Source organism: Brachyhypopomus gauderio, chromosome 15 (assembly GCF_052324685.1).
Source record: "Brachyhypopomus gauderio isolate BG-103 chromosome 15, BGAUD_0.2, whole genome shotgun sequence".
Taxonomy (NCBI): domain Eukaryota; kingdom Metazoa; phylum Chordata; class Actinopteri; order Gymnotiformes; family Hypopomidae; genus Brachyhypopomus; species Brachyhypopomus gauderio.
The window spans coordinates 643773-670950 of record NC_135225.1 but is presented as its reverse complement, the minus strand read 5'-3'; the positions used below and the strand labels follow the sequence as shown (position 1 = coordinate 670950).

At 43.1% G+C, this 27178-nt stretch overlaps 1 protein-coding gene across 1 annotated transcript; it reads right to left on the bottom strand.

The window, feature by feature from the left end:
* Positions 1–1095: 1095 nt before the first annotated feature.
* ednraa (endothelin receptor type Aa) lies at positions 1096–19811 on the bottom strand. Its single transcript, XM_076974120.1, has 8 exons — positions 19541–19811; positions 17388–17869; positions 15914–16041; positions 10138–10336; positions 6718–6870; positions 5360–5493; positions 4276–4384; positions 1096–3811 (listed from the first exon to the last, which is right to left on the bottom strand). Exons 2-8 carry the CDS (start codon positions 17811–17813, stop codon positions 3674–3676), a joined length of 1287 nt encoding a protein of 428 aa, XP_076830235.1. The 5' UTR covers positions 17814–17869; positions 19541–19811; the 3' UTR covers positions 1096–3673.
* Positions 19812–27178: the final 7367 nt, after the last annotated feature.

Below are 27178 nucleotides of genomic sequence, written 5' to 3'. Positions count from 1 at the left end.
ACAGCATCCTCTCCATGACGGGATCAACATCATCACGTGTTGACATCAAAATAACATCTTATCTGTACGAATAATCCACTGAAGCCTTGAACACTGCCATGGTGACCTGAGTACTGCACCTTTGTGAAAGCAACACTGACAGCGTATTGCGTATCGTGTGTAAGGTAGCAGACGTAGTGATGATGTAATAACAACACTGACAGCGTTTTGCGTCTCGTGTGTAAGGTAGCAGACGTAGTGATGATGTAATAACAACACTGACAGCGTATTGCGTATCGTGTGTAAGGTAGCAGACTTAGCGCTGATGTAATAACAACACTGACAGCGTATTGCGTATCGTGTGTAAGGTAGCAGACGTAGTGATGATGTAATAACAACACTGACAGCGTATTGCGTATCGTGTGTAAGGTAGCAGACATAGTGATGATGTAATAACAACACTGACAGCGTATTGCGTATCGTGTGTAAGGTAGCAGATGTAGTGCTGATGTAATAACAACACTGACAGCCTGTGTAAGGTAGCAGACATAGTGATGATGTAATAACAACACTGACAGCGTATTGCGTATCGTGTGTAAGGTAGCAGACGTAGCGCTGATGTAATAATAACACTGACAGCGTATTGCGTATCGTGTGTAAGGTAGCAGACGTAGTGATGATGTAATAACAACACTGACAGCGTATTGCGTATCGTGTGTAAGGTAGCAGATGTAGTGCTGATGTAATAACAACACTGACAGCCTGTGTAAGGTAGCAGACGTAGTGATGATGTAATAACAACACTGACAGCGTATTGCGTATCGTGTGTAAGGTAGCAGACGTAGTGATGATGTAATAACAACACTGACAGCGTATTGAGTATCGTGTGTAAGGTAGCAGACGTAGTGATGATGTAATAACAACACTGACAGCGTATTGCATATCGTGTGTAAGGTAGCAGATGTAGTGCTGATGTAATAATAACACTGACAGCGTATTGCGTATCATGTGTAAGGTAGCAGACGTAGCGCTGATGTAATAATAACACTGACAGCGTATTGCATATCGTGTGTAAGGTAGCAGACGTAGTGCTGATGTAATAATTACAGTCCAACATCCAACCAATCAAATGTAATTAGTGCAAGAGTTCCTCACTGATACGAGACTTACAACAACAGAGACGCAACCATGACGTGCAGCATTACAAATCATTATATTTTCGTAAGAGGACTTTTGTCTTTTATGTGTTCGAACCAAATCTGATGGTACTGGGAGGTTGTGAAGGAACAGACGAGGAACTGGGCTGTTTATTCACACGTCTGTAGGCTGCCTGAGTTATCAAGTCCAGCAGTGTCAGAAGACTCCATCAAATCATTCAGCAAGAATATATACAAGAATAAGAATACATGCTTTCATAGTACATTTTCATATTAAGGTAGTCAGGTATACACACTTAAAATATTTAAGAATTCACAGTGAAACATGTAAAGGGGAATTTAATCCTCACAACTGCTCGATGGTCCGTATAGTTTTTCTCTCCCTCCCTCTCTCTCTCCCTCTCTCCCTCCCTCTCCCCCTCTCTCTCCCTCCCTCTCTCTCCCTCTCTTTCCCAAGCCCTTGTGAACTTAGAAATGTCCTCTTTTTTTGACATTACTACCAAGTGTTTGTTGTAATTGGACAGCCTCCTAAGAATCAAGTCTAAAATTTGAACAAGGTCAAAGGTCGTTGGCCTCTGAATTGCTAACGGAGGCAGAGCAAACCCAGCTGTGGAGTTTCTGGAAGGGTTAGCAGTTACACAACGGTGTTACACACATATCTGTTACACAACGGTGTTACACACACATCTGTTACACAACGGTGTTACACACACATCTGTTACACAACGGTGTTACACACATATCTGTTACACAACGGTGTTACACACACATCTGTTACACAACGGTGTTACACACACATCTGTTACACAACAGTGTTACACACACATCTGTTACACATATATCTGTTATACATACATATGTTACACATGCAGCTTCAGACAGGATTCAAGGTCCAACAAGCACCTCTTCGTTTTGGTTATGTGTTTATGTAGACTTTTTAAACACTAAGATAAATGTTGCCATATAAAACGATATTATGTGAGCACATTTCAGAGATGTTTATGAAGAACACAAGTACAGTGTTCAAAGACGGGGAGTGTTAAATACCTTTATGAATCTTAATCACATGGGTGTGAAACAAGTGTATGCAGTGAGATGAAAAAACACATGTTCAGTCCATCTATGATATTCTACTTATCCGTCCATATTCTCTCTGTGTTCTATAGTGAGACAGTTCAGGTGTGTCAGACTCACCTGTGATAAGGCAGTGGAACAAGCCCTCTCAGCTGTTTTACTGTGTGAGTTAGGCAAACATTCATCATTTATATTTGAAAAAATAACTATGATTTAAAGTTCAATTATTGGGGTAATAGGCATCATATGTTGATGATAATACATTGGTCATATTTGGACGAGAACAATACAATTAAACAGAAGCAAAACCACACATTTAAAAAAACCTTTCCATGGACTAGAGGACTGTCAGGGGTTGTGGAACAACTGGCTGCTGGAGGAAATGTGAGGAGAAAACCAAACCCTGGTAGAAACCAAACCCAAGTAGATACCAAACCCTGGTAGAACCCAAACCCTGGTAGAAACCAAACCCAAGTAGATACCAAACCCTGGTAGAAACCAAACCCATGTAGAAACCAAACCCTGGTAGAAACCAAACCCTGGTAGAACCCAAACCCTGGTAGAAACCAAACCCATGTAGAAACCAAACCCTGGTAGAACAAAAACCATAACCCAGAAACCAAACCCACACAGAAACCAAACCATAACCCAGAAACCAAACCCACACAGAAACCAAACCCTGGTAGAAACCAAACACTAACCCAGAAACCAAACTCTGCACCTTATTCAAAGTCATTCATATAAAAATGCAAAAAGTCAAAATGCATATTTATGACACTGAAAGAAAAGGGGTTTAGTTCTTTGAAAAGTCCGTCTTATAAAGAGATTAGCAAAATATGTGAAGCGTCTGAGGTACAGCAGGGGTTTTAAAAAATCTCTCCAGACTTCACGTCCATTATGCTCAACAGACATTACAGAGTGAGCAGCAATAGAAACACACACACACACACACACACACACACACACACACACACACACACACACACACACACACACACACACACACACACACACAGCAGTGTGCACAAACTTACACACACACATCTGCATGCATACACACACACACACACACACACACACACACACACACACACACACACACACACACACACACACACACACACACGCTGTAGGCTCATTTATAACTATCGTTCAGCTGCATCCTGCTGACCCGTCCATGTTTGCCCTCTCTCTTCTGGCGAAACATCACTCCGGAAGGTTCTGGGAACACTTACTAAGGGACCATGACTTTAAATATATCAGTCCTATTGTCTAGTTTGATGCTATATTTATAAAAGCAGCTTCTCTCATACTGTGGCTGGCACAAACTAGCAAGAGTTTCCTCCACTCTCACGACTTGTCAAGGCAGCTGGACTGGGTGGTGGTTTTCAACAGAGCTTGTTGACAGTGAACTGCAGAAGGTCCTCCAGGTCAGAGGTGGCGCTGTTCTGCTCGCTCAGTGATCAGTTGCTGTCTTTCCGTAGGCTGCGATCAGTGTGGAGGTTGTTGGGCTCTTGTGTTTTGAACTGGATGCTTGTACCATTTACAGGGCTAGTGCTGGCCAGCTGGTTCCTGGAGCCACGCCAACAACACAGGCAAGACTACATGATGGACAAAAGAAATGTTTTATATAATATACAATTATCCGTAACTGTGAATATTATTATCCATACTCACATGGACAACTGTTATTTGGCTATTTCTAAAGCAGTTTTGTTAACAGTGAATTCCTTGCAGCTGAATCTTGAATACAGAGCATGATACATCATACCACTATCTCCTTTAAGATAAAAAACACTCAGTAAAGTTCATCTTTGTTCTTCTGACTCTGATAACAGGAGGTCAGAGAGTGATACGTTTTGCTCTCCCTGTGCTCCCCCTGAACGTCTCTGGAGAGATGACAGACACGTGACGTGTTTCCCAGTCCATAAATCAACCATTTCCCATAAGAATGTGTCTAAACATCTCTGCAGATAAGACCGGCCCACTGAGCTTGGCTAATGCTAAGCATGTGTTAGCAGATTAGATGTAGCCTGTTAGCAAAGGACCAAAGAGTGCAACTCACCTTAAAGCAATTGTTGAACTTCTTGCTAACAAAGTAGAGGATGATGGGATTAATGCAGGAGTTGACACTGGCCATGTTTATGCCAAGATAGTCCAGGATCAACAGGAAACTGAAAGGCATCAGCAACAGATCCACAGTCATCACCTGCTCTGAAGATACAGCTACAGTACCAGGATTATTCTTGTGAAAATAAGAGTAACATCAGGCTGCCAATCTGAACACACTCACTCCCTCACACACTCACTCACACTCACTCACTCACTCACTCACTCACTCACACACTCACTCCCTCACACACTCACTCCCTCACACACTCACTCACTCCCTCACTCACACTCACTCACACTCACTCACACACTCACTCACTCACTCACTCACTCACTCACTCACTCACTCACACTCACACTCACTCACTCACTCACTCACTCACTCACACACTCACTCACACACACTCACTCACACACACTCACTCACTCACTCACACACTCACTCCCTCACTCACACTCACTCACACTCACTCACACACTCACACTCACTCACTCACTCACTCACACACACACACTCACACTCACTCACTCACACACTCACTCACTCACACTCACTCACTCACTCACACACTCACTCACACACACTCACTCACACACACTCACTCACTCACACACTCACTCACTCACACTCACACTCACACTCACTCACTCACTCACTCACTCACACACACTCACTCACACACACTCACTCACTCACTCACTCACTCACTCACTCACTCACTCACTCACTCACTCCCTCACACACTCACTCCCTCACTCACACTCACTCACTCACACTCACTCACACACTCACTCACACACTCACACACTCACACACTCACTCACTCACTCACTCACTCCCTCACACACTCACTCCCTCACTCACACTCACTCACTCACTCACTCACTCACTCACTCACTCACACACTCACTCACTCACTCACACACACTCACTCACTCACTCACACACTCACACACTCACTCACTCACACACTCACTCACTCACACACTCACACACTCACACACTCACACACTCACTCACACACTCACTCACTCACTTGTATAAGTCACAGCGTCTTTCATCATAGGGGTCATCCATGTACATCTTCAGGATTCTGCCCAGGTGCAGGGGGAACCAGCAGAAGGCGAAGATGAGCACCATGCAGAAGACGGCCTTCGCCACCTCCCGCCTCTGGAGACCACAGACACGCCCACTGTGACGTCACAACACGCCCACTGTGATGCCACGGGGGGGGGGGACGACAGAGTTCTGTGGCTGATGTAATACCCACGCAAGGGTTACGAGTCTGTTCAGTGCATTCTCAGACATGTCAGATCGGATCTCGGGTCAGACTGCACTGAAGTGTCCAATTACAATACCTGTATGTAGACTGTGGTCATATGTGAGATTTATGTACATTTTGTAAACTCTGTGGTCAGATGTGAGAGTAACCTACGTCCATTGCTGACACAAGGGTGACGGTGCTGGCAAACGGAGTGAGGTGTGACGATCTCACTCCTACTCAAGACTAACGGTACCAATCAGTTCTTTCCACTCCTTACTTTTAGACGTTTGTAACATGGTGAAAGTTTTAGTTTAGTTGGACAAGGTCCAATATGTAATTACTTATTTTTCCTGATACTGGTTAAGTGAATGAAACTAGTTGTTAACTTTTCCACTAACCAACAGTGAGATATGGAGAGACCCTGGCCAGATGTGAGGTTCATTGGATGTTGACTCTGGTTAAATGTGAGATTTGCTATTCTCATGCAATGTTGTAATTAAGACAAATTGCACAAAATGTGTGCAAAAGAAGCTCTAATTTCTTGCTAAACAAACAGTTCATTTAACCCTGAAATTGAAGCCTCTTTTCTAATTATGCTCCTTGGCATTCTTCTGCTCAGCTTTGAAGTCTGTGTTTCCTTGAAGTCTTTATTTCCTTTGGCATGGACCCCTAGTTCAAACATTACCCTGTTTGGGGTATTTCTGAAACAGTTTCCTGTGTGCAAGAATTGAAACTCTGGCCAGATCTATGTGCACCTAACTGAGCTCTGAGAGCAATGCAGAATAGATCCATTCTGGAAAAGATCTTTTTCAGAGTGTGCTAGTAAAAATCCCAAATAACCCTCCATAATTAAATGGTAACATTCAGTTTCATATTAGAAGTGCATGCATTTTGGTATGTGATAATAGAGAGGGTGAGAGGGGTGAGAGGGGTGAGGGGGGTGAGAGAGGGTGAGGGGTTGAAAGGGTGAGGGGGTGAGAATGTGACAGGGGTGAGAGGGGGTGAGAAGGGGTGAGAGCGTGAGAGGGGGTGAGAGGGGCTGAGAGAGTGAGAGGGGCTGAGAGGGGGTGAGAACGTGACAGGGGTGAGAGGGGGTGAGAGCGTGAGAGGGGGTGAGAGGGGCAGCTCGCCTGTTTGAGGTGGTCACTCAGGGCGATCCGCAGGCTTCCTCTTCTGTGGGTGAGCATCTCCAGGGTCATCAGAGTGTAGAAGAAGGCAGTGCAGACCAACGGAGCACAGAAGTAAAGACCAAAGAGCCACCAGACCTTCACATCCACATAAAACTGGGGAGAGACAACATCATCCAGACCAGCAGAGATGTTTTAGACCAGCAGAGATTTTTCAGACCAGCAGATATGTTTCAGTCTAGCAGAGATGTTTCAGACAAGTAGGGGCTGTTCATATTTGATTACATTGTTAAAATCCTTATAAATATATATATAGCTATTTCTGATACTGACAAAAACACATCATACAATGTGGTAATAATTATACATTCCTAGTATACCAGCTACTTGATATACGACTAATATACTGTAAGACCCCTTTAATCAAACAACTTTGCAAATTGCTTGTAGAAAGATTTGTATTCTGATTAAGAAATGGAAGAAGTTTGAACATATGTGTGTGACTCTATGGATCTGACTACTAGCCCCAGTGACTGTGGCCCTTGGCTTGCTCACTGGGGGCTAGGACTCGGACACTTGTAAAGCTGCTTTGTGACAACAACTGTTGTAAAAAGCGCTATATAAATAAAATTTGATTGATTGATGTGATCAAGCACCACAGTTGTGCGGAGGGGCCGGGGGAGTGATGAGGGGAGTGATGAGGGGAGTGATCAGTGGAGTGATCAGTGGAGTGATGAGGGGAGTGATCAGGGGAGTGATGAGGGGAGTGATGAGGGGAGTGATCAGTGGAGTGATCACTGGAGTGATCACTGGAGTTCTACATGTTGGGTGTAGTTCTATATGTTGGTGTAGTTCTACATGCTGGGTGTAGTTCTATATGCTGGGTGTAGTTCTATATGCTGGGTGTAGTTCTACATGCTGGGTGTAGTTCTATATGCTGGGTGTAGTTCTACATGTTGGGTGTAGTTCTATATGCTGGGTGAAGTTCTACATGCTGGGTGTAGTTCTACATGTTGGGTGTAGTTCTATATGCTGGGTGTAGTTCTACATGCTGGGTGTAGTTATATATGTTGGGTGTAGTTCTACATGCTGGGTGTAGTTCTACATGCTGGGTGTAGTTCTATATGCTGGGTGTAGTTCTACATGTTGGGTGTAGTTCTATATGCTGGGTGTAGTTCTATATGCTGGGTGTAGTTCTACATGCTGGGTGTAGTTCTACATGTTGGGTGTAGTTCTATATGCTGGGTGTAGTTCTACATGCTGGGTGTAGTTCTATATGCTGGGTGTAGTTCTACATGCTGGGTGTAGTTCTATATGCTGGGTGTAGTTCTATATGCTGGGTGTAGTTCTACATGCTGGGTGTAGTTCTACATGTTGGGTGTAGTTCTATATGCTGGGTGTAGTTCTACATGTTGGGTGTAGTTCTATATGCTGGGTGTAGTTCTACATGTTGGGTGTAGTTCTATATGCTGGGTGTAGTTCTATATGCTGGGTGTAGTTCTACATGCTGGGTGTAGTTCTATATGTTGGGTGTAGTTCTACATGCTGGGTGTAGTTCTACGTGTTCCGCTCATCCCCATTCGGGGGGGGGGGGGGGGGGGGGGGGGGGGGGGGGGTGGGGGTGGCGAACGTAACACTCGTGACGGAGTGTTTTTTCAATAGCCCTGAAATAAATGCTCCGGTTTAAAATTAATTATCCCATCAAAATTAATACATTTTTTTTGGGTCCGTATCCAGTTAATCAGGAATGAGATTGGGTCCAGACAAGACTGCATTTGGGTCCGGATCCGCTAGTTGAGGACCTCTGGTGTAGTGTATAGTGTGTAGTGTAGTCTATAGTGTAGTGTATTGTGTGTAGTGTAGTGTGATGTGTAGTGTATAGTGTGTAGTGTAGTGTATTATATAGTGTGTAGTGTAGTATATAGTGTAGTGTATAGTGTGTAGTGTAGTCTATATTCTATAGTGTAGTGTATAGTGTGTAGTGTAGTCTATAGTGAATTCTATAGTGTAGTGTATAGTGTGTAGTGTAGTCTATATTCTATAGTGTAGTGTATAGTGTGTAGTGTAGTCTATATTCTATAGTGTAGTGTATAGTGTGTAGTGTATAGTATAGTGTGTAGTGTAGTCTATAGTATAGTGTAGTGTAGTTTAATGTGTCATGTATAGTGTGTAGTGTAGTGTATAGTATGTAGTGTAGTATATAGTGTGTAGTGTAGTGTAATGTGTAGTGTAGTGTGTAGTGTAGTGTGTTGTGTAGTGTATTATATATAGTGTGTAGTGTTGTGTATAGTGTCTAGTGTAGTCTAAAGTGGAGTGTATAGTCTGTAGAGTAGTGTATAGTGTATTGTATAGTGTGTTGTGTAGTCTATAGTGTAGTGTATAGTGTGTAGTGTAATGTGTAGTGTAGTGTATACTGTGTAGTGTAGTGTATACTGTGTTTTGTAGTGTGTAATGTATTGTATATAGTGTGTAGTGTATAGTGTGTAGTGTATTGTATAGAGTGTAATGTAGTGTATAGTGTGTTGTGTAGTGTGTAGTGTATTGTATATAGTGTGTAGTGTAGTGTATAGTGTCTAGTGTAGTCTATAGTGGAGTGTATAGTGTCTAAAGTAGTGTGTAGTGTAGTGTATTGTATATAGTGTGTAGTGTATAGTGTGTAGTGTATTGTATAGTGTGTAGTGTAGTGTATAGTGTGTAGTGTAGTGTATAGTGTGTTGTGTAGTGTGTAGTGTATTGTATATAGTGTGTAGTGTAGTGTATAGTGTGTTGTGAAGTGTATAATGTGTTGTGTAGTGTGTAGTGTATTGTATATAGTGTATAGTGTATTGTATAGTGTGTAGTGTAGTGTATAGTGTGTAGTGTAGTGTATAGTGTGTATAGAATAGAATAGAATGCCTTTTATTGTCACTATACACAGTACAGTGAAATTGTAGCAGCTCCTCCAGTGCAGTAGCAAAAACACCATAAAACACAGTAAATAACACACAGTAAAAAATACACAGTAGGTACACGATTAGAATTTACAATATAAATATAAATATTGCACAGTGGAATATAAATATTGCATAAATATTGACTAGTGTACTCTATAGTGGAGTGTATAGTGCGTAGAGTAGTGTATAGTGTGTAGTGTAGTGTATAGTGTCCAGTGTAGTGTATAGTGTGTAGTGTAGTGTATAGTGTCCAGTGTAGTCAGTGTAGTGGAGTGTATAGTGCGTAGAGTAGTGTCTAGTGTGTAGTGTAGTGTAGTGTATAGTGTCCAGTGTACTCTATAGTGGAGTGTATAGTGCGTAGAGTAGTTTATAGTGTGTAGTGTAGTGTAGTGTATAGTGTCCAGTGTAGTCTATAGTGGAGTGTATAGTGCGTAGAGTAGTGTCTAGTGTGGAGAGGCTGTATTGCCCTGGTTTGGCAGTGAGGTGTTACCTGCATGAATGCAGACTCAGGTTTCAACATACACGTGCGGTGTGTGACGTTGCGGTATTCGAAGGGCACGATGTCAAACACCACCGCCTCCGGCACTGCCAGGATGATTGACAGCACCCAGATGCCGAAGATTTCAATGGCGGTGACCAAGGGAATACCCACCCCCTGGACACGACTCCACGAGACTACGGCCCTGTACCTTCAACAGGTATCGAAACACACTGTCAGAACACACTCCTCTCATCCTACTACACCAAGCAGCACTGGCACTGTCAGAACCATCATCAGAACACACTCAACACACTCACCATAACACACTCAACATCACAACAAAATCATCAGAACACACTCAACACACTCACCATAAGAACACAATCATCAGAACACACTCAACACACTCACCATAAGAACACAATCATCAGAACACACTCAACACACTCACCATAAGAACACAATCATCAGAACACACTCAACACGCTCACCATAAGAACACAATCATCAGAACACACTCAACACGCTCACCATAAGAACACAATCATCAGAACACACTCAACACACTCACCATAAGAACAAAATCATCAGAACACACTCAACACACTCACCATAAGAACAAAATCATCAGAACACAATCACCACAGAAGTATTTTGTGGCTGTAATACAGCAGTATTTTGTGTGTTCCCTCACTGTTTTTATCCACTGTAGCAGTGAAAGCCTGAATGTCACATACTCAGGACTGGTAGAACTCCATAAATCAGTCTGACGTCAGTTAACATTCAGTTATGAGTTAACATTCATGTGTATTAATTCTGTTAGAAACATCTGAGTGGTTGCAGTCATGACTTAAAAATGATTTGAGAACAGGCACTGGAAACCGCATGACAAAAGTACTGGAGCTCTATTGCCCCGTGTGGTGTTTGCTGGAGCTCTATTGCCCTGTGTGGTGTTTGCTGGAGCTCTATTGCCCCATGTGGTGTTTGCTGGAGCTCTATTGCCCCGTGTGGTGTTTGCTGGAGCTCTATTGCCCCATGTGGTGTTTGCTGGAGCTCTATTGCCCTGTGTGGTCTTTGTGTCCATGTTTGGGTGTTTCATCAATGCCTCTTGAGTGCATGTTTTTATGAAGTGGTACATCAAGATTTTATGTATAATTATATATTTTTCATGATCCATTTGACTATTTCTGTTGAACAACAATAGGACTACAGGACAGCAGGACTACAGGACAGCAGGACAATAGGACATCACTACTGCACCACGTGGTGTTGTGTATGTGTATATGTTAGATGTCAAAACTGTATACCAGAAATAAAAGACCGTCAGACTGAGGGGAAGAGCAGCTCAAACGTACAGCGCGGTTGAATCATATTTCATATTGTACTGCTTACATATTCTCTTGATACTTTGCCAGCTGCAGTTTTCAAAAACATATTCAACTCTGCCACAACTGGTGTGCTTCCTGTAGCTAATGGCCACTCCTATTAGCACATTCCTAAAACCAGGGTCTGTGTTGTCCCACGTCCCTCTAACAGCCGCCATTAAGACACTAGCAAGAAGACACTCCCTGTTTCTGCACACAACTACAGATGTAGGTCCACTCAGTAGAACCAAGCAAACATTTCTCAGAGGGTAAATGACCATCTTGAGAAAGTCCAGTCACATCGTCTGACCCTGTTGGGTTAAGATAAGGGTTAGGGTTAAGGTAGGGTTATGATTAGCATTAGGCTAGGGTTAGGCGTGAGGTTTTATTCTATCTCTACATGCTCTAATTAGTGCAAATTCTACTGCACAACAAAATGTCCTGATTTCAACAAAATGTCCTGATTTGCAGGAAGATACACTTTACACTTTCTCACTTTATGATAACAGGCCAACAGACAATTACACTCCACCATGTCATACTAATGGCATAAATAACAGGGTGAGACAACCGAATAAAGACAAAAGACAAGTTAATATCCTGTACATTTGACATGAGGGAGCATCCCGTTAGAATAAGTGCAGTGGGCCAACTACGCCTATTTAATCCAGAACTACTGAACAATTCAGAAGTCTCAGCACGTTTAATAGAGTCTAATCACATCTTTACTAGCCAAATCAGATCAATCACCAAAACAGCTTCCTAGTCATCTTACATGGTAAGAATTAAATTCCATCTATATGGAAACAGAAGCTTACAGAGAAAGAGCAGTCAGGCACTGAGACACACTGGGACAAGTCTCAACACAGACTCATCAGGGACTCAGTGATAATGACTCAACACAGACTCATCAGGGACTCAGCGATAATGACTCAACACAGGCTCATCAGGGACTCAATAATAATGACTCAACACAGACTCATCAGGGACTCAATAATAATGACTCAACACAGGCTCATCAGGGACTCAGTGATAATGACTCAACACAGACTCATCAGGGACTCAGCGATAATGACTCAACATAGACTCATCAAGGACTCAGCGATAATGACTCAACAGACTCATCAGGGACTCAGCGATAATGACTCAACACAGACTCATCAGGGACTCAGCGATAATGACTCAACACAGGCTCATCAGGGACTCAATAATAATGACTCAACACAGACTCATCAGGGACTCAATAATAATGACTCAACACAGGCTCATCAGGGACTCAGTGATAATGACTCAACACAGACTCATCAGGGACTCAGCGATAATGACTCAACACAGGCTCATCAGGGACTCAGCGATAATGACTCAACAGACTCATCAGGGACTCAGCGATAATGACTCAACACAGACTCATCAGGGACTCAGTAATAATGACTCAACACAGGCTCATCAGGGACTCAGTAATAATGACTCAACACAGGCTCATCAGGGACTCAGCGATAATGACTCAACACAGGCTTATCAGGGAGTCAGCGATAATGACTCAACACAGACTCATCAGGGACTCAGCGATAATGACTCAACAGACTCATCAGGGACTCAGCGATAATGACTCAACACAGACTCATCAGGGACTCAGCGATAATGACTCAACACAGGCTCATCAGGGACTCAGCGATAATGACTCAACATAGACTCATCAAGGACTCAGTAATAATGACTCAACACAGGCTCATCAGGGACTCAGCGATAATGACTCAACACAGACTCATCAGGGACTCAGCGATAATGACTCAACACAGGCTCATCAGGGACTCAGTAATAATGACTCAACACAGACTCATCAGGGACTCAGCGATAATGACTCAACACAGACTCATCAGGGACTCAGCGATAATGACTCAACACAGACTCATCAGGGACTCAGCGATAATGACTCAACACAGACTCATCAGGGACTCAGCGATAACAGGGACTCAGTAATAATGACTCAACACAGACTCATCAGGGACTCAGCGATAATGACTCAACACAGACTCATCAGGGACTCAGTGATAATGACTCAACACAGACTCATCAGGGACTCAGCGATAATGACTCAACACAGGCTCATCAGGGACTCAATAATAATGACTCAACACAGACTCATCAGGGACTCAATAATAATGACTCAACACAGGCTCATCAGGGACTCAGTGATAATGACTCAACACAGACTCATCAGGGACTCAGCGATAATGACTCAACATAGACTCATCAAGGACTCAGCGATAATGACTCAACAGACTCATCAGGGACTCAGCGATAATGACTCAACACAGACTCATCAGGGACTCAGCGATAATGACTCAACACAGGCTCATCAGGGACTCAGCGATAATGACTCAACATAGACTCATCAAGGACTCAGTAATAATGACTCAACACAGGCTCATCAGGGACTCAGTGATAATGACTCAACACAGGCTCATCAGGGACTAATTAATAATGACTCAACACAGACTCATCAGGGACTCGGTGATAATGACTCAACACAGACTCATCAGGGACTCGTGTTAATAACTCAACAGTTTGACACTGCAGCTATGTTCTGTTGAACTTTGGCCAGTGCTGAGAAACCTTCATTATGACAACTGGAGTTTATGTAACCTGTCTGAATGACTGATGGCCACCTTCCAGTGTCTAGACTTGTAGTCAGTGAAAAACTCTCATCAGATTATTACTAATTTCATGCTGAACTGGTCCTCATTTGTTAATGTTGTGTGTGAACTGACATTAACCAGTTTGAAAAAAAAATTTGGCTGAACTTTGTGGAATTGCTTGAACACTAAATGTATCAATTTCTACAATAAAAATATTTATAATGAGTAAATATTTAAATGTGTGGGACATGTTTCTTTAGCTGTGTGTCTCAACCCACAGTAAAGCTGAGGGTTATAAGAATTCTCGTTCTTTTGTAATTTGAGGAGAGAGGTATTGAGATCACGTCAGCTGTCCTTAAAAACTGCATGGGCCTCTCTGATTGGGCCATTCTGATTGGGCCACTCCTATTGGGCCGCTCCAATTGGGCCACTCCAATTGGGCCACTCTGATTGGGCCACTCTGATTGGCCGGATGCCTGACTAGCCCACATCCTGCCCATCTTCCCCAGTCTGCTCTCCACCCTAAATGAGGAGTAACACCCTCCATCATGGGAACTGATGTGTCAGAGACTACAGCCTGAAGATGTTGATTCTCACTTCTCACGACACGAGTTTGCGTTGGGTGTCGAGCGAGTCACACAGGAAATAAGTGAAACAGATAGTAAATTAGTGTGAATTTACTCTATACTGCACACAAAGTCACATCACTATTATATTATTACATTTAAATCTGTTTCAACCAAGTCTAGTGGAGCAGTGCAGACAAACCTCTGTTAGACTCTGCTCGGGGTTACATGTGTAATAAAGTCTAGGAGGTGAGGAGACATGTCGCTAGTTCAGCTGAGAACATCCCTCACTCACAGCAGCACGACATGGTCCTGACTAAGAAGAGGCCAGACACCAATGAGAATGTGAAAGACACAGTAGTGAGTAGGGTTATGTGTTCAGTAGTGAGTAGTGTTATGTGTTCAGTAGTGAGTAGGGTTGTGTGTGTAGTGTTGAGTAGGGTTATGTGTTCAGTGGTGAGTAGGGTTATGTGTTCAGTGGTGAGTAGGGTTGTGTGTGTAGTGTTGAGTAGGGTTATGTGTTCAGTGGTGAGTAGTGTTGTGTGTGCGGTAGTGAGTAGGGTTGTGTATTCAGTGGTGAGTAGGGTTATGTGTTCAGTGGTGAGTAGGGTTATGTGTTCAGTGGTGAGTAGGGTTGTGTGTTCAGTTGTGAGTAGGTTTGTGTGTTCAGTTGTGAGTAGGTTTGTGTGTTCAGTTGTGAGTAGGGTTGTGTGTTCAGTGGTGAGTAAGGTTGTGTGTTCAGTGGTGAGTAGGGTTATATGTTCAGTGGTGAGTAGGGTTATATGTTCAGTGGTGAGTAGGGTTATGTGTTCAGTGGTGAGTAGGGTTGTGTGTTCAGTGGTGAGTAGGGTTGTGTGTTCAGAAGTGAGTAGGGCTATGTGTTCAGTGGTGAGTAGGTTTGTGTGTTCAGTGGTGAGTAGGTTTGTGTGTTCAGTGGTGAGTAGGGTTGTGTGTTTAGTGGTGAGTAGGGTTGTGTGTTCAGTGGTGAGTAGGGTTGTGTGTAATGCATTAGGCTTATTAGCACACAGCTTAACAAGTGATTAAACACATTATGGATTGAAGAATAAAACATGAGGGTATAAAACATTCATCCTTTTTTATGTCATCAGGATTTTTACAGTAAACATTTAACATACTACAATACTACTGTAGATAATCTCAGGGAGGACTAGGACATGGTGACAGGTGGCAGGAAGACAGGGGACATGTGTCCTACCTGTCCACGCTGAGAGCACACAGGTTGAGGATGGTGATGCCTACAGAGGCTTTCTGGATGAAGGGCACCAGCTTGCAGAGGAAACGCCCAAAGGAGACGTCGTTCAGTGGCCATCTTCTCATCAGGAGCTTCAAGGGGTGGAGGAGGGAAAAAGGAATCAAATATATATGTTTTCGTTCATTACTGCCTTTGACTGAATAGATCAATCAACATTTAGTTAAAATAAATCCAAGAACAAACTATACTTGTTTTGGTTCATTTGAATATATTAGCATATAAATATATTTCTCCATCAAAGCTTCAGCATAAAAGCTGAAATGTGCCCTGGACCTTCAGATCAGATCATTCCACGCATGCAAATTTTGATGCTGTTTTAGTGCACCTCCCCTCCTGATGGCTATGAATGGCTCTCTGTGTGTGTCCATGAAGTCGGTGTAGTGATTCGTGTGTCAGCTTATCTAATCAGGACTCATCACATCATCAGCTGTGTATACCAGAATGATCAAATCACTGTGTTCCCTATGGGCTTCTACAGGAACTAAAGAAGGACAAATAACACCTTACGCACGTACGGTCATGGTGTTTGGAGAGCAGTGCTCTATGAATAGGAGCTGGCCTTTGTTATCCAGAATGAAGGAGAGAGAGAGGGAGAGAGAGAGAGAGAGAGAGAGAGAGAGAGAGAGAGAGATAACTACAGGAGGAGACTCCGCCTAGTGCATCCTGATTGCTTGTGTTTACACACAACCCTGCAGTTCAACACTGGGCTACAGCTACAGTGTGTGTTGATTGGGGAGTCTATGTGGCGTGTGTGCGCGTGTGTGCGCGCGTGTGTGTGTGTGTGTGTGTGTGTTGATTGAGGGATGGGATTGTATTTCTGTGTGGGGATATGTGTGCGTTTCTGTGTGGTGTGTGGAGATGTGTGTGCGTTTCTGTGTGGTGTGTGGAGATGTGTGTAAGGATGTGTGTGTTGACTGGTGGAAGGGGGAGTGGTTTGTGTGGTATGTGGGGATGTGTGAGTGAGTGAGTGAGTGAGTGAGTGAGTGAGTGAGTGAGTGAGTGAGTGAGTGAGTAAGAGAATTGTGCATCTATTATATTGGAAATTGTATATATGCCAAATAATTATCAATTATCAAAACATTGTATAAATATTCAACTTTTCAAATCCATTGAGTGAATGAAAGTATCCACATCTTACACTTTTAAACATTAAAATCCTGAGTCCAACATTACACTTCAGAATGATAATGTTCCCTTTCAGTCCATGTTTGGTTGTGATCAGAGTTTTTCTTGTTCTCCTCCCATAAGTATATGGACACATATTGTAGTTTTAGCTCTTAAGCACTGAATTTGAAACCAAACTGCAGTAATGTCAGAGTGAGGAAGATCTTTACTTTAAAGAGTAAAGAGTAATTACTTACACAATACACTCAACCACCACGATACACTCAACCACCACATGTCTATGGTGTCTTACCTTATAGACAGTGATGGGGATGTCTATGGTGATGTAGATGAGGTCTCCAAGGGCCAGACTGGCGATCAGGGCGTTGGGTCCGTTCCTCATGCATTTGTGTTGGTAGATAATTCTGAGCAGGGTGGCGTTACCCACCATCCCCACCACGAACACCAAGCAGGCGATGAATGTGTTGATGACCTTGAATGTTTCACTGATGGAAGGAGGCACTGGACAGGACTTTGGACGTTTCCCAGCAGGATGCCTTGTGCCGTTGTCTACCAAAACCTGCGTGGAGTCCGGCTGCAGGCCACGGTGCGTGGTGACGCACGGCGGTAGACAGCTGGAAGTCTCCTCTGTGTGGTTTATCTGAGTCATTCCACCAGCGGCCATGACAGCCATTAGCAACAGCATGTGTAAGGTTGTAGGAATCATTGCAGAACACATTCCACACTGTGACTCGCAGATAAGGAGATAAGAGTCCAATTATACACTCGTCTGGACTGAAGGGCGAGAGAATAAACAAACACGGTGCATCAGTCAGGAGTCATTTACAGCAAAATCACCTTACGCTTCTATTTTCACTTTTTGTCATTGTTACTTTCCCTCGATGGAACAATACACAGAAACACTGGAGCACAGGCCTCAGAATCAAAGAGAATTGTTTAAAAGTACAGCAGCAGAACTCTGCAACTTCCTCGCAACCTCAAACAGGATGTAGTGAAGGACCACAGATGGAGAGTGTCAGCACGCGTTACAGACACTCCGGGATGAGCTGTCTTTCCCATCATCCCCTGCAAGCTCCCATCAGTGTTGGCATGGCGATAATGGCACACAGCACAGTGCCAAGCCTGTTTTTCCAGGTTTTCTCATTTTCTTTCTAATTTTTGCACCTCATACACAATGTTGAGTGTACCTCATAAACAATGTTGAGTGTACCTCATACACGGTGTTGAGTGTACCTCATAAACAGTGTTGAGTGTACCTCATACACAGTGTTTAGTGTACCTCATACACAGTGTTTAGTGTACCTCATACACGGTGTTGAGTGTACCTCATACACGGTGTTGAGTGTACCTCATACACAGTGTTGAGTGTACCTCATACACAGTGTTGAATGTACCTCATACACAGTGTTGAGTGTACCTCATACACAGTGTTGAGTGTACCTCACACGCAGTGTTTAGTGTACCTCATACACAGTGTTGAGTGTACCTCATACACAGTGTTGAGTGTACCTCATAAACGGTGTTGAGTGTACCTCATAAACAGTGTTGAGTGTACCTCATACACAGTGTTGAGTGTACCTCATACACAGTGTTGAGTGTACCTCAAACAGTGTTGAGTGTACCTCATACACAGTGGAGTGTACCTCATACACTGTGTTGAGTGTACCTCATACACAACCTCATACAGTGTTGAGTGTACCTCATAAACAGTGTTTAGTGTACCTCATACACAGTGTTGAGTGTACCTCATACACAGTGTTGAATGTACCTCATACACTGTGTTGAGTGTACTTCACACAGTGTTGAGTGTATTTCACACACAGTGTTGAGTGTATCTCATACGCAGTGCTGATTTACTCAACCAACACACTGCCTGTGCTTCTAATTCTAGCCTGCAGGTAAATGACAACTGAGAGGTTCATCAACGATAACTCAAGCACACACAGGTTAAAGACGACAAACACAGCTAAATCTTCCTTCAGTGTCAATCAATGTGTAAAGCCTTTTAAAAATATTTAATGCACATGGACCCAGTCATGAATCTGGAGGACAAGGTTCTGTTTCTCTGCTAATTCCCCCTTACAGTGAACATGTGTCTCATAGAGCAACTACTGAAACCCACTGGAGCTTACAAAAGTCTTCATTTAGCACCTAGTACTTGAACAAAACTAGAAAATATTCCCGAAGGTAATCAATCTCCATCTCCTGCAGAACACTTCTAAATCACTTCTCTTTTCATAATCATAACATTAGAGATAAGTTACGCTTCTGAGGCAAGATTTCCTGTTCAAAGTCCCTGCTGCCACTTGGTACACAAAAAACTGTTTAGCAGACAGACCTTCAAGTAGCATCACAGTTTAGCATGGGTGTAACCCTACAGGGATCTCCGACAGCCTGTAAACTGCTCCGCTCATCAATTATAAATGGCTACTGGTTTTCACCTACCGCTCCTTAAATGTCTGCCTTCCCTCCGATCCTGTCACTCAGTCACTCAGCCAACGAGTCGGGTGAACTTTCGACTGGAGCCCCCCAGACATCTGTGGGACTTCACATGAGTAATTAACCACCTATCAAAGTATAGGAGGGTCCCATTTGGGCACCACACACCGAGGCTGTTGGGAGGTGCGAAAGAATCTGTCTCCAGCTTTTCCTGTGGAGAGTTGGTGTGTGTGTGTGAGAGAGAGAGAGACTCTGAGAGCACTTTGACTGGGTGGGATTACAGATCTCCAAACCCCCCCCCCCCCCCCCCCCCCCACTAGCCGGGGCCCCACAGGAAATGGCTGCAGCTCTCTGTAAGGCACGGACTGCCTGCCTCTCCCCACACCGCTCAGGATCACTGCAGTTCCAACAGGGCAGGAGGGGCGGGCCCTCGGCCGACAGCTCCCCTCTCTCCTCCCCTCTCTCCTCCTCCCCTCTCACCCCCTCCCCTCCTCTCTTCTCCCTTCTCTCTCTCTCTCTCAGTCTCCTTCACTCCCACTTTTCTCCCATACCCGCTCCCACTCTAACAGCAGCACAGATTACATGGTGCGTGTCTGTCTGCATACGCACTCCTCTCTGTTTAATACTGCATGATGATCGCTAAGTGAAGGAGGCAGCACACCCAAACTTTCCCTCAACTTTCACTGCCCAAAATACTCCGCAGCAGATTCTGTGCCGTTTTGCTGGGTGGTCAAACTCAGGAACATCCCGCGCCCTCTGGGTTTGTGGGCCACATGTGTGCTGGATTCTTGCCTGTGAACTCAGACCTTTTTAGGAAACTCCAGAAAATGGTAGGAAGTGTATTTCTGGACAGGCTAAAACTAAATTTCTTGGTAAAACGTCTCCAAGTCTCTTTGTGCGTCAGGGAACAACACGGAGAGCTCAGTGCCTTCATGACTACATCAGTTCCCATTACACAACCTGTGCATTAATCCTTAGCACAAATGGCCCCATTATCAATACCACAGATAAGTGCAGGAAGGCGGTGTTCAGCCAGTCTGCCCAGGAGAGGAGACGTGAGATTGTTGTATCACAGGCACTCTGCCCTAACAGGGACAGTCTGATACACACACGTGTGTGTGAAGGTGGGTTTATATATGCAGGAGATGTTCCATTAACTCTTAATTATTCATAAAGGGCCTAGTGCAGGAGCCACATTACATTCCATCTTCATTATCACGCAGGAACGAGCTTTATTTTATTTGTGCATGTCGTGGGTTGTAAACAGGGGCCTGATGGCAATGGGCCCTTTCAGCAGAGTAACACCCCCCCCACCGATACACCCCCCCCCCCCCCCCGTAAAACAATGAGTGAACTAGACTAAAGCCCATGGAGGACAGAAACAGGAAGACGCAGGAGGAGCAGACACAGATGCAGACGTGTAGATGCAGACACAGACGTGTGTCACTCAGGTCATGAGCTAGTAGCTCTGAAACATTCCTGACATTTTTTGCCTGGTTTCTATGGTGAACATCTGTGTCCAATCTAGACAGTATTTCAAAGAGACTCTTAGACATCATGTTATTGATCACTTTTTAACAACAGTAACAACAATAATAGTTATTATTATTATTATTATTATTATTATTATTATTACTACTACTACTACTACTACTACTAATAATAATAATAATAATATTGTAATTGCAACAATACACTTTTTTTTTTGTTATTATATAAAAATAATAATGTCTCCATTCTCTGGGAAAAATGGACTATTAGAGATTTTCACAGTTCTTCTTAAAACATTTTCATTTCAGCTTAAACAACACACGTTCATGCACAAATAAGCACACACAGATAGGAGACCCTGACCTAGTTACACAACACTTTCGAATTGTCTGCCAGAAGACAAAACTCAAAAAACTCAAAAACTCAAACCAGTTCACTGGAATACACTTCAGTTGCCAATTCGCCTTCTTAATATACGAATTGTGACTTAATTGGGTAATGCTAATATTTACAGCCATTTAATTTCAAAACGATTGTGTTTTCTTTAATTGTAGGCATGAATAGGTAATGTCTCTTGAATAAGTCATGGTCAACCATGGCATGTTTTATTCATCAGGATGTGATTTGCTGACTGATTTTGTTTTGCCGTACAGACGTGAACTCTGTTCCAGCACTGTCACAACTTTTGGAGGGTTGAGATGGCAACAGCGCTTCAGTTTTGAGTCTTTGTTAATCAAGGCATTAATATCTAAAGTGATGAAACCTTTACCTGGTCCCTGTGGTTTGGGGCTTTCATGTTGTTGTGTTGTTGTTGTTTTGGGCCCTTCATCTGGTATTAATGCCATTCTGTCTGAACTGGAAGATGGCAGACTGCCTGGCAACTCATGTGCTTGTTCTCTGATGGCATCTGTCGAAATGTGCTCCCTGCATATTGGTACATCCCCTGTGGGAAAACGCAGGCAGTGAAAACCCTGACAGAGAGGGGCGTAAGCGCTTTCTTAACTGGGACACTTGCACCATAGAGGGGGGGCTGTGGAACAGAGGAACCACCGACCATTTTGTGCTCAGACGTGATTGACGTAAACGCTGACTCTCAGCACGGCTTTGATTTTATAATTAACACTGTGCAGAAACAGTGACTAGCAGCACATATACATTAACAGCAGTGTGTCCAATCATGTAAAGAACACAGTGTTTGGGGTGGACAGAGATGTGTGTGGAGACACACAGCTGGAGACACATGGGAACTCCCCACTTTTCAAACAGAAGTGCAAAACGGTACATAATTCTAAATTAGCAGAAAGGATTTGATAAGTGTACAACATCTACAAGGTGCAGTAGAGAGCCATCATCAACACAATTGTGATTTTATAATTATTTTATGTTATTTTATGATTGCGTAGACAGAATCAATGTCACTTCTATTTGTAACCAAATCGCTTAGATTTCCCAATAAATTTTACTTGCTTCTGGGAACCACTATTAACTAAAAATAGTCTTTAAATAAGTTTAAAATAAGCTCTGATTAGAGAGGGTTGAGGGTAATCAACAGAATGAAGACATTGTGTTGAGCCCGTGCTGTCTCCGTGAGCTCTGGCTGGGGCGAGGCGCTCTATAGATCTATTAGTGTGGGGCGGTCCAGGAAAGGGGCTCGCAAAGGGTCATCTTCCTGTGAGACTGGCCAGGTCAAAGTTCATGAGAAGTGTTGTGACTGTCTTTACTGCACTGCAGGACTGAGATTATGACCAAGATATTCGGCTTTGAAACGATAACAAAAAATCCAGTTTTAACAGGGACAGAAACACAGGAGCTAGACGTCTGGATACTACATCTGTCTTAAAGAAGTGTATTATATTTCTGCTCTGTGTCATATGTATTTACAACATTACATCATTTTTGCGTACTTTAATATGTTTATGATTAGATATGTAATCGAAATCTAACCTTTTAAATATGCATATATTATAATTTGATTCAAAACTCTTTCTAAGCCCTATTTGTCTCTTAAAGGTTGTTGGAGTGATATTGGGCGCATAATTACCTTCAGGTTCCTGGAACACTTTATTCTGCTGACACACAGTGTGATAATGGACCCAGCACACATCCATACCTGCACCATTCTGCCAATATCACTGCTTCAAACATACACTCTGCAGACACCTTGGGATTGAAAAAGGTGGTAAAATCACGACTAAAACACACATCAGATACATCCTGGACATGTCTTATTGCTGTTTGTGCTACAGTACATTTGGAGAACACTCTTATGTTATTGAACTCATGGAAAGCTCTGTGTCACGTAAAACTGAACGAGTCCTGGGAGAGTTGTGAGTCCTGGGTGAGTGGTGTCTGTGGGTGAGTGGTGTCTGGGTGAGTGGTGTCTCTGGGTGAGTGGTGTCTCTGGGTGAGTGGTGTCTGTGCGTGAGTGGTGTCTGTGCGTGAGTGGTGTCTCTGGGTGAGTGGTGTCTGTGGGTGAGTGGTGTCTCTGGGTGAGTGGTGTCTGTGCGTGAGTGGTGTCTGTGCGTGAGTGGTGTCTGTGCGTGAGTGATGTCTCTGGGTGAGTGGTGTCTGTGCGTGAGTGGTGTCTCTGGGTGAGTGGTGTCTGTGGGTGAGTGGTGTCTGTGGGTGAGTGATGTCTCTGGGTGAGTGGTGTCTGTGGGTGAGTGGTCTCTGGGTGAGTGGTGTCTCTGGGTGAGTGGTGTCTCTGGGTGAGTGGTGTCTCTGGGTGAGTGGTGTCTGTGCGTGAGTGATGTCTGTGCGTGAGTGGTGTCTGTGCGTGAGTGATGTCTCTGGGTGAGTGGTGTCTGTGGGTGAGTGGTCTCTGGGTGAGTGGTGTCTGTGGGTGAGTGGTGTCTCTGGGTGAGTGGTGTCTGTGGGTGAGTGGTGACTCTGGGTGAGTGGTGACTCTGGGTGAGTGGTGTCTGTGGGTGAGTGGTGTCTCTGCTGTGAACCTAAATTTATTCACCTGAGCATCTCCAAATAGTAAGTGATGCTGGTGAATTGCAACACAGCTTTTCATTTTCCTTAAATAGAGTCAATCAACCAAGACGTGTCTGGAGTTCAAACGTCTGTAGTTTGGAGCCAAGTGGCTAATGTTGCTATCAACAGAACCATCTGCTCAGTAAACAGAAGCCACACTCAGCACACACTGCTCTTTCTATAACATTTTAAATAATAAACATGTTTTTAATAGGTAAATATATTTGGGTCAGTTTGTTCATAATCTGCTGTAAATCTGACCAAATCTCTGATGATTTCCAGTGATACATTTCCACAGGTCAACTTTCTGAAGTCAGATGTTCTCATCAGAAAACGCATTGATATGACTTTAGAATAGATTTCATAATGAGAAAGACATTACCCAGAACATTTTTATGACTCTAATAGCTTGATTAAACATTTCCCGTTAGACCACCACACTCCTTTGATCCATCACAAGCTAGTGTGGCCTGAGCACATAATCACAAGCATAGATTTGCTAACCATTTCAACCGCGAACCCCCAGACGGCGTTTCAACATCCCATCATCCTCGGTCATATTCATCCTTCAGCTTGAAGCAGTATGAGTTCAGTCACGCTCGATAATCACTGTCTGCTGCTGGGACTACAGGAATTGCTCTTCTGACAACCCACATTTTGCTCCCAGAGTCAGTGGTCCTGTCAGGTCTTACGGAAACATCTGCTTATGATTAGAAGGTAGCGTGCGATGATCACAGCTGCTCAAAACCAGTGGAGCGTCCATGCAGCAGCGGGCTGAACCATGGAGCCGAGGACACAGTGTCCAGTGGAAGCAGTTGTCCACGTCTTCACTCACATACATCTGCTTCCCATAGAGGGCCTAGTCTGGTCAGAATGCAGACGTTTACAAATTGAAGCAAGAGGATACAGATGAAAGCCCTGGGTGTGGAGATCTTCTATCCCATGACCTCTCTACCTCAGTTTTTGTATTATGCAGTATAGAATATTTTTCCACATATACATATGGTGTGTCACCACGCCCCACAAAAATGTTAAAGTTTTCTTAAAGCCTGGACACAAATTCATAGACTTCGTATAACCCGGCACACACATGCTTTCTGGCTTTATCACAGCAATAATAAGCACAACCAGCTGTGGGTCCTTAACATCTGACTACATCTGATTACATCTGTCTACATCTGATTACATCTGACTACATCTTACTACATCTGATTACATCTGACTACATCTGATTACATCTGACTACATCTTACTACATCTGACTACATCTGATTACATCTGATTACATCTGACTACATCTGACTACATCTGATTACATCTGACTACATCTTACTACATCTGATTACATCTGACTACATCTGACTACATCTGATTACATCTGACTACATCTTACTACATCTGATTACATCTGTCTACATCTTACTACATCTGATTACATCTGTCTACATGTCTACCTCTGATTACATCTGACTACATCTTACTACATCTGATTACATCTGTCTACATGTCTACCTCTGATTACATCTGACTATATCTGATTACATCTGATGAAGATCTGAAAAACTCTCTTAATTTCTCCTCATTCCATCCCATTCACCATATTCAGCCATCTCACAATCCATCTACTTACTCTCTCTCCTCTCACAACCCATTTACTCTATCACTCTCTCTCTCCCCTCTTTATTTCTCTCTATCAGTCTCTCCCCTCTCTTTATATATCTCTCTCTCTCCTCTCTCTCTTTATCTTTCTCTCTCTCCCTATCTCTCTCTCCCCCTCCCTCCCTCTCTCTCTGTCGACTTGTATCTATCATTTATGTAACTATCTTCATTGTGACATGTGACGCACCAAGCCTGGATGTTAGCATTAGCATGGAGTAATTTTAGAAAACGTTCTCTCTTGCTTCATCTGATCTCAGCTCAGTAGACAGACCTTAGAGGTCAGCTTTGGGCCTGCTGTTTCCCCACTGCTATAGACACTGCTATAGACACTGATTGGCTCAGGCCTAAAATTGCTTATCCAATGACAACATACTGCAAACTTGCCCAACTCAATGTGGGAAGGTTATTTTTCACTCAAAATTTTATTTTTTTTATGACTGCAGTGCTGGACATGGTGTTGTTTTAAGGAAATTCCAGTACTCCAAGGAAAACAGAATAATATATATCAGGTTACTGAACTCTATTTAGAAATGAATGGTCATTTGACAGTTCTGACGTTCTAATTTCTTTGTGCCAGTCTAAATAGATCAGATGCAAAACATGCATTAAAGTGTGAAGTGAGGAAGAAGATTTATCCGGGCACTGAGAATAACCTCGTTATTACTATAATCACCTGGAATAACCTCGTTATTACTATAATCACCTTGAATAACCTCGTTATTACTATAATCACCTTGAATAACATCATTATTACTATAATCACCTGGAATAACCTCGTTATTACTATAATCACCTGGAATAACCTCATTATTACTATAATAGTGTTAATAGTTTTCATCAACTAACCTTTTTTTCATGACGAAAACGAGACAATAACTAAATAAAAACTATACGAAGGAATAAAAACGATGACAAAATTAATGGACATTTTCATCAACGAATAAAAACGAGATGAAAATATTGGCCACGACGACATTCAATCAGATCTGATTTAGTTTAGTGAAAGGTAGGGATAAGTTAAGAAGAGGCTGGACAAACCGGGTAACCGTCCAATCAGTACTAACGTCTTCACAACACACAACCCGGGAAGACCAAACCAGCCTGTGAACTGTGGCCACTCATGAAATTCAACTCGAAGTTAACTCGACAATGTCAGCAGGGAGAAAGATAAGAGGCAATATATGGACACATTTCTCCTTTGACTTTGAGAAAAAGAAGACGTGTGTAAACCATGTGGGACGATGATGTTGGGAAAAATACGACAAATGAAACGACATCTGCGGGCTATGGCATTGTTGTTTTTATGGCACCCAGTTTTATATAGAATGTAATATGTATTGTTCATAACAAACTTCATATGTTTTCAGGTAGAGCGGGCCTACTGGTCATCAATGTTTTGTTATTGTTATGCTCAATAACTATAAGTTCAGGTCAATAAAGTTGTTTGGAAATCTGTTTTTGTATATATTGCACATACAAACAATAATATTCTATAACTGGTTAATAAAGTGTATA